This window comes from Canis aureus, chromosome 4 (assembly GCF_053574225.1).
Source record: "Canis aureus isolate CA01 chromosome 4, VMU_Caureus_v.1.0, whole genome shotgun sequence".
Lineage (NCBI taxonomy): Eukaryota > Metazoa > Chordata > Mammalia > Carnivora > Canidae > Canis > Canis aureus.
This window is the reverse complement of record NC_135614.1, coordinates 13829787-13842151: the sequence shown is the minus strand read 5'-3', so window position 1 is coordinate 13842151 and position 12365 is coordinate 13829787. Positions and strand designations below refer to the sequence as shown.

Below are 12365 nucleotides of genomic sequence, written 5' to 3'. Positions count from 1 at the left end.
AAAGAGATGAGATATATAATTATAAATGGGGTGGTTGAAGATAATCAATGTAGTCATGATCTTTTGCCAGGGTGGGATGCTAGATATGCAAGAGTAGTTTGACATCAATAAATGTAAAATGTTGAAAAAAACATGTTAAAGAGATGGGGTGGTTGAAGATAAGCAATAGTAGGAAGTGTGGATATATTTCAACAAGCAAGATATCTTTCAAGATCTTCTACTTTTCAAGAAATAACACCAGAGTGCCCCATTCTTTTATGATGCTATCCAAATCCTGGCACTCTGATAGCTAGCTCATATTGGCTCATTCTAAGCCTTTCCAAAACTGTAACAATGGGTCCTGCAACCACCCACTGAAACCATTCAGAGTTTGAATGAAATCACTAGTATGTGACATTAATATAACTAGATATGTACAGCAATTTATTTGTAGCCATAAAAAATTAAACAAAATTTCCCTATGATCTACAGCATTAGCTTAATCTCACTATTGGAAGGTTCAAGGCCATAGAGCAAATCAGCTGCACAGATGGCATTAGACAGGGAAAGATTGTGATGTTGTGCCTTGTAATTAGATTATAAGGTATTCTTTTCCTTTGTTGTTATATTTTGCAGCTTGAATTTAGGGCAAAGGTAAATTTCGTTATTTCTCCAATGGGAGTGATTATCTAAATGTGCCTCTTCTTCCTCCAGGCAGCACACACTGCCACCTATTCTTCTGATTCATTTCCCCTAGAAAGCTGAGAAGGAGTTTTAAAATGATATTACTGGGTTTGTAACTAGTGTTCCCATTGTAATGCTATTACTGAACCAATGTTGTGATAAATGGTCTGTTTATAAGGGGAATCACTTTTACAAGAACTAGAAAATTAGACACGCTTCTGCTTTGCAATAACAATAAAAACCACAGTGAAAAAAAAAAAACATATATTCCCCAGTTTATTCCCATCTGTATCAGCAGGGAAGCTTTAGAAGATGGCTCCCCCCCGCCCCAAAGTCTTCTAAACACAATTACTGCCTACACACGCCGTGTCAAAACACAGTTTTCCTCCAGATGCTGTGCAAGACCAACACGTTTTCAAGCTTCCTCTGTAACGTGGGCCCTTTAAGAAAGTCGGGCGCGTTAGGCCCCGCCCCCAGGCCGCCTCGGAGGAGTCCGTCGGTCTTTCCGAGGGGGCTGGCGATAAGCGGAGGGAGCCAACTTGCTCCTTGCTCTGCCTGGAAGGAATGTTTCTGTCGCAATAAGCTCTAAAAGTGGAAGCTTTAAGATACGATGGGATAGGGAACAATAGGAAACTTGTGAAGTATGGAAGCCAGGCCGGCCCGGAGATGCTATCACGGTGCTGAATAAAGCGGAAAGAATGCTGCGAAATCGGAGTCTCTGCCTGCCGTGCTGCTCCTTGCTGGCTTGGCTCCTTGCTCCTCTTCCATTTCACCCGGCGAGTGAGTTTTCCAGAAGCCGTTCCTCCTTCAACGAGCTGCTTGTCTCCTGCACCAGATCCCAACGCCCCCGGACCCCCCCCCCCCCCCGCAAAAAAAGAAAAAAAAAAGTTTTCAATGAAAATCACTCTGGAGCACTTCTCACATCGGCTATAGGTTTCTGAAGAGCAAAGCCAGTCCTTTTTTTTTTTTTTCCCCCTGCCACCCCAACAGTGCCTAAGTTCAAAAGTCCTTTAGCACTAAAAAATAACTCGGAGCAATTTGGGGGTTAATTGCAGTTGGCGTTTCTCAGCTGTCGGCTGGAAGCAGCCATCTTGGTGAGAGATGATGTCATTCGGAACCCTTGGGGTTTGACTTTACTCCGAGGTACCAGTTTCCATGAGCCGCTGGAAGCTTAATCATAAGATCAAATTTAGGTTCAAAGATAGCAGAGGAGTGGGAATAAAAGTCACTAAATCCACCTCTTTAGCCTTCCTGACGCATTGTAAACATTTCCAAAAAGTTCAAAGCAATAGCAAATTTTCACACTTTTTTTTTTTTTTTTCCTATTTTCTGTTTCCAAGTGTTTGTTCTTTCCTTGACTAAGCTCAGATAATAACTAGTCTGGTCGGTTTCGCTTTCCAATTTTTATACATAAGTGAAAGCTGTTTAGTGTCAACAGTTTAGAGATGTTTAGAATCCTCTCACCTGCTGGGCGGGTTTCGTGCAGGCCTTTCTTTGGGAGGGAAGAGGGGGAATAAAAGTTTTCCATTTTAGGCTTCAAAACCAGAACCCTGAATTAGATCACGTTAGAGTCCTTAATATATTATTTTTAGCCTATTAAAGTTTTCTAGGAGTGGGCAAGAGGACAGTAAATAAGGGCGATGGTTATCCCGTATTCCCACTTACTCATCATTATTTGTCCAGCATGATGCTAGGTCTGCAGTTACTTTGGAAAACTGGCACTTAAAGAGATGGGTTCTAATCCACAGAAAGTGTCTCTTTTTGGATTAGAGAAGTGTTAGTGCCTTAATCCTATTGCGTGACACGTCTTGGCACTTGTTCTCAGGATGCAGAGAGAGAAAAGAGTTGCACCTTGTTTAAACAATCGAGCGCAGTTTGGTTTATGAGATTGTTAGGAGGGGGGTAAAGAGAGCGGCGTGTCTCCTCCGCAGATTCTTTAACGAGGTGAACCTGTGGCTGCTGCTGTTTCCCCCCGGCTGCGGGCGGGGGAACGCTCTGCTCTCTTGGCGCTCGCTCTCCTAGGCTTCCCAGCGAAGCTCACGGAGGAGATGCGACCGAAAGGGCTGCGTGTGTGTTAGAGGCAGACAGAGGGAGACAGGAGCACACGCAATTGGGCAATCGGCGGAGGACGGGGGCGCAGCTCGGCCAGGGCCGGGGGGGGCGGGGGGAGCACCAAGGAGTGACCTTTCCACGTGTCCCCAGCACCTGCGAGGCCAGCAGGGCGCTAGGCTTCCTTTCCGCGGGAGCCGGCGCGAGCCCGGAAGAGGCCGGGGGCCGGGGGCCGGGTCTGGGGGCCGGGTCTGGGGGCCGGGTCTGGGGGCCCGGAGGCCCTCCCTCGGAACACGTGCGGTCTGCGCGCAGCTGGTGCGGAGGCTGGCCTGGCCTTCCCGCCCCGGCGGTGGCCGCGCGTCCCGGGGCGGCGGGTCGGAGCCCGCGCCGGGAGGCGGGAGGCGGGAGGCGGGAGGGAGGCGGGAGGGAGGCGGGCCGCGGCGGCGGCGGCGGCGGCGGCGGCGGGCGGGCCCCGGAGCTCTCGGCCAGCTTTGTCGGGCGGCCTAGCGAGCGCGCCAGGCCCGGCTGGAGCGAGCCCCAGTGCAGTACTGCCCGAGCCCGGGCGGGGTCTCTGTTCTCCGGCAGAGGAGGTCCCTTGGCAGCGGGAAGCTCCCTCTCTTTCTCTCGCCGCCGCTCGGAGTCTGCGCCCTGCTGCCAGGCGCCCAGCTCGGCGCTCCCCTGTGCTCGCCCGGCGCCCACTCATTCGCAGCCCAGCCTTCGCCGCCGCCGCCGCCGCCTCCCTGCTCCTCCTCCTCCTCGCCCCAGCCCGCCGCGGCCATGGCGGACAGCGCCAGCGAGAGCGACACGGACGGGGCGGGGGGCAACAGCGGCAGCTCGGCCGCCATGCAGTCGTCCTGCTCGTCGACCTCGGGCGGCGGCGGCGGCGGGGGCGGCGGCGGCGGGGGCGGCGGCGGCGGTGGGAAGTCGGGGGGCATTGTCATCTCGCCGTTCCGCCTGGAGGAGCTCACCAACCGCCTGGCCTCGCTGCAGCAGGAGAACAAGGTGCTGAAGATCGAGCTGGAGACCTACAAACTCAAGTGCAAGGCGCTGCAGGAGGAGAACCGCGACCTGCGCAAAGCCAGCGTGACCATCGTGAGTGCCCCCCGGGGGCGCGCCGCGGCGCCGACCTCCGCCCGCCGCCGGGAGAGGCTGCACCTGGACCGGGCAGCCCCCGAACTCCCCGAGGCTCCCGGGAACCCGCAGCCGGCGCGCTCTCTGCCAAGAACTGCTGGCCCCCGGGGGGGGGGGGGAGGGAGGGGTCCCCTCGCGGCCCCGCGAGTCTGGCCTCCCCTGGGGGGTCCGGCCCCTCGCGGGGTGCGAGAGACAGCTGCTGGACCACCACGCACGTTCCCTTTTCGCCTCTGGGGAGGAGGCCCCTCCCGGGCGGTGCTGGAGGCTGGTGGCGTGGCTGGGGGGGCGGGGTGGGACTTTTTTTCAGTCCTAGCCCGCCGAGGATCCGGGGATCCCTAGGTTGTGGGAGAGGGAGGGGGCCGGAGTCCGGTCCAGGGGCCTGGCTGGGGGTGCTGGGGGGTGCGTAGCTGGGCTGGGCACTTCGCTGGCATCTGGACGGCGCTAGCTTGATCGCCCTGGGAGGGGGCGGGAGAGAGTGGCCGGGAATCCGGGAAGTGGAGTTTTCTGGCCCGGATTGAGAGGGAAGGGCGGGTACCGGAGCCAGTGCTCCCACCTCCGTTGGAAGTCCTTAGCACGGCCGGGATCGGGGTGTGGGGGGTGGGTGGCAGCGGCAGTACACAGTCGGGCGAATGCAGCATCTTACACTAGCCTGGGCAGGGTGAAGGCTATGAAGCGTGGACAGGCTCAGACCATGGTGAAGGGGTATCGACTGACTCCTTTTCCGTTGCCGGGGACGGGGTCAAGGGAACATCTATCTGTACCTGCGTTTGCCTCATCGGTGGTGGAACGTCTAGGGGTGTTTCGCCTCAGAGCCCAGATACTTGATGAGAGGACAGGCTGTCTGTTCTGTTTCCACCTAGTCCCCGAGGCTCCCCTGAAGAGGGTTAGTTTAGGTGTTGTACTCTCCTGGTGTATAGCAGGCGATTAGAAAGGCCACTACAGCCGTGATGAGGTGCAGCTTAACTGGCAAAAAGTACACCGTGTGCTCTCACCTAATATCCCTGCCAGCTAGCCACATCATTAACATGCAGAATCCCCATACAGACAACTCTATTCAGATCAAAACAGTTTCCCAGCCTGGAGCAGAGAAGAAAATGTCAGGAAATCAAGGGGGTAAATTACCATAGTTGCTGCACAATAGCTGATTAGCCTGAACCTTCAGATGGAGAAAAAGGCATGAATTTGGGAATGGATCAAAGATGACAGTCTGGAAATGAAATGGGGCGAGTTTAGGATGCCCCTGTGCCAGAAAAAGTCTTCAGCGGAGGACTGAGTGTGTATGTGTTAGTGGGTGTATGCCGCCCCAGTGTTAGCTCATACATGGGACCTGGATGGCATTCTGATTTTGCTTAGGAAGCAGATTTCCACCAAAGTTTCAGTGTAATTGGCAGCCTAAATAGAAATTGATTGTAGAAAGATACTTTGCATGCTCAGATCCAGTCCTGGTGAATGCAATTGGAGCAACATGCACACGTTTCCAGACTGTCAAGTTCTTGAAGTGCCCTTTTGGTAGGAAGGGGGAGGAATTTGCAGAGGCAGCCACTTCCAAGCCTCCTCTGTAGCTTTCTTGGCCGAAAGAGACTTCTCTGCTGAGTGGGGGTTTGAGAAGAGGGGAAGTTGGTGGAAGCAGTTTATTTAAGGTTTGAGTTAGTAAATGAGAGGGTTAGTCTCTTGGAGAATGTGAACCACGGAAAGTAGTAAAACTTATATGAAGCAGAATCTCTAGCCTCTTGCATACAGTGAGCAATTCAGGCTGTTTTTGTTTGGGAGAGGATTAGGGGGTGGAGGTACTATGAAAGGGTATCTCTTTGACACTTGACCATATTATAAGTAGGCCTGTAAATTGTACACAAACACGTTGGCTTTGCACAGACAAACACGTTCATTCCTGGTGTATAAGATGAGAGGCCTTCTGAACACTTGAAGAGTGTTTAAGGTGGTGGCTTTATTTCTTAGCACTTACCCTCAGCTAAAACTGACGTCCGACCAAATATACTTTCTGAAATGTTCTGTGGCCTTACTGAGTCGAGTTTTAAAGTTGTTTTAGATGACAGACTACAAGTACCAAAAGCCGCTCAGTTGTTCTTTAATCTCTGATTCATATATTCAGGGAGACAAATAAAAATGCCTGTGGTTTACCTGATTCCTTAAGACTTGGCAGGTGGTACTAAAACAAACTCAGAGAAGAGATTCCTTTAAGAGAGAAGAGATTCTATTAAACTTTTGAGAGTTTTGTTAACTGGTCTGGGGCCCAGATTGTGTTGAAGTGGTGGTATTGACCTCAGGTATGTAATTTGGAAGGAGAAATGTGTGTGACCACATGAAATGGGTCTGTGGGTGTAAAGGGTCCATAGTACAACACTGCACTGTGGTTTACATCAAGGTTAAGCTGCACAACCCATGACAACTCTAACTTAAACTTAGCCCTTGTTAATAGCTGGCTAGAAAGTTTGTGATAAGGCTTATATTCAATTAAACGAAGGCCTTGTTAGATTTTTCACTGTTTTAGTTAATTTGAAGAGAAATGGTGCCATAATCCTATTACTTGCCTTCCTGCCTTGTATTATTTCCTCTACATCTAATACTAACATTCATGTTCTTGAGCACTGAAGATAATTATAGATGTCTTTCCTTTCCCCTGAGCATGTTAGAAAGATATATTGCTCGACTATACCCTGGAGGAGAGAGACCCTCTCAGTCTCTCTCTCTCTCTCTCTTTCTCTTTTTAAAGTTTATTTTTTTAGGGCAGTTTTAGGTTTGCAGCAAAATTAAAGGGAAGGTGCAGAGATTTCTCATATACTTCCTGTCCTTTGCCTCCCCCATTATCAACATTCCCTTCCAGAGTGGTACATTTGTTACAGCTGATGAACCGACTTTGACAAATCATAATCCCCTAAAGTCCATAGCTTACATTAGGGCTCACTCTTGGTGTTTGTACATTCTATGGGTTTGGACAAATGTGTAATGATACATATCTACCATTATAGCATCATACAGAGTAGACCAAGTGCCTTAAAAATCCTCTATGCTCTGCCTTTTCATCCCTCCCTAACCTGGCAACCACTGATCTTTTTTACTGTCTTCATAGTTATCCATTAACCTACCGAAGGACTTGGTTATTTCCAACTTTTGGCATTTTTTAATAGAGCTGCAGCAAACATCTATGTGCACGGTTTTGTGTGGACAAATGATTTCTACTTCTTTGGGTCAATACCAAGTATACTGAATTGTATGGTAAGAGTATTTTAAATTTTATTCAGAAACTGCCAAGCTGTCTTCCAAAGTGGCTGTACCGGTTTGCATTACTACCACCAATGAATGAGAATTCCTGTTGCTCCACATCCTTGCCAGCATGTGGTGGTGTCAGTCTTTTGGATTTTGGCCATTCTGATAGGTGGACAGTGATACCTCAGTGTTGTGATTCTTCTTTTTTTTTTTTTAAGATTTTATTTTAGAGAGTGTAAGTGGGGGGGGGGGGGCAGAGGGAGAGAAAGAGTGCGCCAATCCTCAAGCAGACTTCCTATTGAGTGTGGAGCCCTATGTGGGTCTTGATCCCAGGACCCTGAGATTGTGACTTGAGCTGAAATCAACTGTTGGCTGCTTAACTGATTGAGCCACCCAGGTGCCCCTCTTGTGCCCTCTTTTAAAAATCAGTCCAAAGGCTGATAAAACTCTTATCTGGTGTTCATTTCTGTCTGTTTTGATACATAAGTGCTTATTTGGAAAAGGCTTTCCATTTAATAAAGGACTGATTTTGTGGGTTTGTATTCTCAGCATTTGCATGATAGACGTAGGCATTATCTACAGGGAAGAATCCACTGTATGAGGCCCTTCATCCATGTGTCCAAGTCCCTGGTACATCTGGGAGTTACAAGCTTGGGTGTTTTACTTGAGGCTTGCTGATTATAGATCATAATTTCTTCATTGGAGTGGAGACCATAAAAAGCAAATGCTCAGTAACTCTGTTGATTAGCTTTTAGATGTTAGGTCTATCTGGCTTATATTGTGGGTGAAAATATAATTGGGGATTATGTGATTGATTGTAGTGAGAGGTGTCCAGAGCTACTGGTCTCTGAAGCGGGTGAAGAAATGTAATAGTGGGCAGTCATTGGATGGCTTCATAGTTGTAGACTAGTGGTGGAATTCTCCGTGTATAAGCAGAGCTTCGCACCTGACATGGCTAGCTCTCTAAGGTGTCTAGACCAGTTCAGACCTTCAGCATGTCTAGTTGGAAAATAAAGTCTGTTATAAGCCACTAGTGTTTAAGTGTCTTTCTCTAACTATAAAATTAGTCCTTTGTTTATCTATTTCCCTAAACTTCTATAATAAAGAGGCATTTTGGGGTTATGGCAAAAAAAAAACAGGTTGTTATGGCATGATTAGAGAAAACCTGGCTCTTTTCTTTTCTTTTCTTTTCTTTTCTTTTCTTTTCTTTTCTTTTCTTTTCTTTTCTTTTCTTTTCTTTTCTTTTCTTTTCTTTTCTTTTTTCTTTCACCTGGCTATTTCAAACACCAACAGTGTAATGGTTTCATTAACCAGTAAAAGCCACCATATAATAAATGTGGATTTGGGATTATTTACTCTGGAAGTATAATACACTATTTTCCATTTTTAAGACTTCATTTTGGCAGACTGAAACTGTCAGATTGACATTGCCCTTGTAAAGAGGTGTGGTATGTGTCTTTTTTTTTTTCCTGTTAAAAGTTTTTTCCCCCTTAGATTCTTTTTTTTTAAAGGATTGATTGATTATTTATTTATTTATTTATTTATTCATTCATTCATTCATTCATTCATTCATTCATTCATTCATGAAAGACAGAAAGAGAGAGGCAGAGACCTAGGCAGAGGGAGAAGCAGGCTCCATGCAGGGAGCCTGATATGAACTCTATCCTGCCTGACCCGAAGGCTGACGCTTAACTGCTGAGCCACCCAGGCATCCCTTTTTTTTTTCCCTTAAAGATTTTATTTATTTATTTGAGAGAGAGAGAGAGAGCACGAGTAGGGGTAGCAGCAGGCAAAGGGAGAAGGAGAAGCAGATTCCCTGCTGAGCAGGGAGCCTGATACAGGGCTCAATTCCAGGACCCTGGGATCCTGACCTGAGCCAAAGGCTGCCGGTTAACCCACCGTACCACCCAGGCGCCCCTCCCCTTAGATTATTTAATGGAAGCACCCAACCTGAGACACAACTTTGAGAAAAACACAGTTAGGTCTATTATATGCAAGGTCAGACTTCTTAAAAAGGCTGTATTATTAGATTTCTTCTACATTTAAACGTTCTTCATGTTCATAGGTCCCTTCTGTGTGTTTCATATAATGTATTTGTGTTTGATTAAAAAAAAACACAAAACATTAGAGGAGATTATGACCGTCTTTTTAGCAGTGTTATCCTTATTTGTTTTGCTGGGGCTGAGGAATAGTTCAGAGAATCACCAGTACCTGTTTGTGGTGACTGTTGTCCAAGACCAGAAAGATTGGCCTACAACAAAAATCTGAAACAGTCATTGCTTATTTAAAAACCTTCAGTTGCTCCCCATTCCCCTCTGGATCCGGGTGGACTTCCTGGTGGTTTGCCAGGCTCTGCTTGGTCTGGCCCCTGCATGCCTTGCAGTTGTACCCCTTGTGCTCATACCCCTTGTGTTCTTGAGGCTCTCACTTGGCTGAACTGCTAATTTCTGGAATTTTAATAGGTTTCTCTGACTCCTCTAGGATGTACTTCCTGCCCTTAATCTTATTCCTTCCTCCTCCCTTCCCTTCTACCTTGTAAATCCGAGTAGACTATACTGCCTTTTCCACCCCCCACTCCAGTGTTTGCTGGCATTGCTTCTTTGCCAACCACACGGTGGGTTACACTCCCATTTGTGTGCTCCCACAGGACCCATCTGTCACTCTTTCCACCTCCCCGTCACATGGGTGTTCCCCGCTTCCCCCCCTCCCTCGCCCCTCACCTCAGATGCCTAAATTCCTTTTAGGGGCAGAATTTGCTTTGTTTTCCCCCATTTTTGGGGGCCTGGCATGTGGTGGATACTCAAGGACATGTTGGCTTGACTCTGGAGGCGTTAGGTGGTGGAGCTTTTTGCTTTTAATTGGGGGAGGGTGTCTATACTGTCTCCTGACCATGGACTAAAATAGGCCACTCTTCCTGCACGGGTCTGGAATAGCAGCAAACAAGATCTTCACTCTGGCTGGTTAAACAGACTAGATGGATGGATGGATACACTGTATACTTTGGGGAGCTACTACCATCAACCTGTGTCTGGAGCTCCCACCTCCTAACCAGAGGGATGTTGTAGGCTACCTTGTAGCCTGTATCTAGATGTTCATGATACATTCACCTCTGAAAAGGGACAAAGTGTCTTTAGGTTTGCCTTTCCAAGGGTTTTTGAGCCAGGCTTTTAGGTGAAAGTGTTCAAGTTTACCACCTCAGTTGTGGTGATGGTGAGATCACTGCAGTGTTTCCTATAACTTTGGTTCTTGTTGAAATACCCCACAGCTTCTTCTGGAAACAACTCTGGGCTTTCTGCAGGTACCAGTAACCTGAAGCTCTTATTGGAGAAGTATCTGCAAATAGGATTGGGAGACTTGCTGAATCCTTGTGGATGCTCCTGTGTGGCTTACAGAGTGGAATTTCATGGGGTTGATGATAGTGTCACACACAGTGTACTTGCATTCGGTTTTTCTTAAATCATGCCTTGCAGAGATCATTACATTTATACCCAGAAATGCTAATCTGAGCTTTTAAACCACAGCCGGACTGAACAAAGAGTAACAGTCCTCTTCCTCTTTCCCTCCTGTACTTCTTCCTTCAGTGGGTAGGAGTTGCTTTTTGTTTTGAATCGCAGTGTAGCTGCTTTTCGATAGATTGAATTATTGTCAAAGCTGGTGAAGTAAATGTTCACAGGTTCAGTGTGTTCTTGCTTGGTGGTGGTTGAAATTTTCTTGACAGGGAAACTAATGCTCTGGAAAATGTTTCTAATCGGCAGGATCTCCTAGGGGTGTTAGCTTGCAGACTCTTCCTTCTTCCCCAGTACTGTCAAATTTTCTTATCTTTTATGGCTGTCAAGCTCACAGCTAAGAATTTTACTCTACTAAATTACATATCTTTGTGGAAGCCTTCTTTTTTAGGGAAAAGAATGCTCAAAAGGGTTAATAATTTGACTTAATGGTTATTTAGAAAGAACTCATCCTCTTATTGGTCCCTAGATCTGATGTCTGGGGTGCAGTTTAGTGATTAAAATTCATTATAATGCTTTTTTTTTTTTAAGGTTTTATTTATTTGAGAGAGTGCTTGAGAGTGTTTGAGCGGAGGGAGGGGCAAGGGAGAAGTGGACTCCCTGCTGACCATGGAGCTCCACATGGGGCTGATTTCAGGACCCTGGGACCATGACCTGAGCTGAAGGCAGATGTTTAACTGACTGAGCCAGGTGCTCAGTTTTATACTTGTTCAGTGATGGGAATTTTCTGTGATTTCTTTCCCCCTTTGCCACCTCAAAAATAATTTTTTTTTAATTTTTATAAGGGCCAAAATGACAGGTGATAAATACAGCCTGAAATAGGCACCATTCAGCTTGCAAGTCCTTTATGAACAGCCTACTGTGTGCCAGTACTCTGAAATATCCAGAAGGAATGCAAAGGCTTCTTTAGCAGCCTACCAAGTATTGCACTTGACTTTCATCCAGCTTGGCCCTGGCTTGCTGCTTTAGGGAATTCAGAGCAGAGGGAGTGGTCCTTCTCTCTCCAGCACTTTGCAGTCCAGAGAGCTGGGGAATGCACAGATAACCAACATGTAGGTGGAAGCAAGAAAGGAAGTTCAGTGCACTCTTGCAGGGGTTTCACGGAAGGCTATGTTACCCTCTCTGTTTTGTTGAGTACTTTTAAGGAAAACGATGTGTCATATTCACTCACAGTTTAATTAGCCTGTAGTTTATTTTGTAAGGCAGAGAGATGGGGAGAGCTGTTGCTCAATTTGTGTCGAGATGGCACCAGGAGGCTTTCTGTTTGTTTTTAATTTCCTTTATGTGGTGATGATTGAAAAGAAATGTCATTGATGTTTTAATTTTGTAATTTGCATCTGCCTGTAGATTGAAATTATCTAGGTGGTTTTGCCTCTATTCCTGGTACACTCTGAGGCTCAACCATATTCCTTTCATGGAATTTTGTTGGATGGATCGAATTTCCTGTCTTTAATCCAAAACTATGTGAAAGTAAAGACTTCATATGTTATAGTTAATTAGAGATAGTAGTTTATGGGCAATTCCAAATTCCAGTTGTTTTTTTTTTTTCTTTTAAAGCAGTGTTGATTGACGGGATAATCTTCCACGCATCTGTTCCAGATCAGACCAGCCTCCTGTGGGTGCCAGGTGTATGTCCATAGTGATCTGGTTAATACCCTCCAGGGCATCTCAGGGCATTTCAGATCAAATGAGGCCACTTGGTACTGAGTAGCGGAGCTAGGATATTCAGCCAGACATTGGTCATGATTCAAAAAACTTTTCCATAGAAGGAAAGAGGAAAGTGAAAGAATG

At 47.0% G+C, this 12365-nt stretch overlaps 1 protein-coding gene across 3 annotated transcripts in view; it reads left to right on the top strand.

The window, feature by feature from the left end:
• Positions 1 to 3185: 3185 nt before the first annotated feature.
• Positions 3186 to 12365, top strand: part of CCDC6 (coiled-coil domain containing 6) — a 111272-nt gene continuing 102092 nt past the window's right edge. The window contains exon 1 of one of the 3 annotated variants that reach the window (XM_077894614.1): positions 3186 to 3804. In XM_077894614.1, coding sequence (XP_077750740.1) covers positions 3490 to 3804 — 315 coding nt within the window. In that variant the 5' untranslated portion in view covers positions 3186 to 3489. The remainder of the gene's footprint in view (positions 3805 to 12365) is intronic. The other 2 variants (XM_077894613.1, XM_077894612.1) reach the window with 2 other exon arrangements.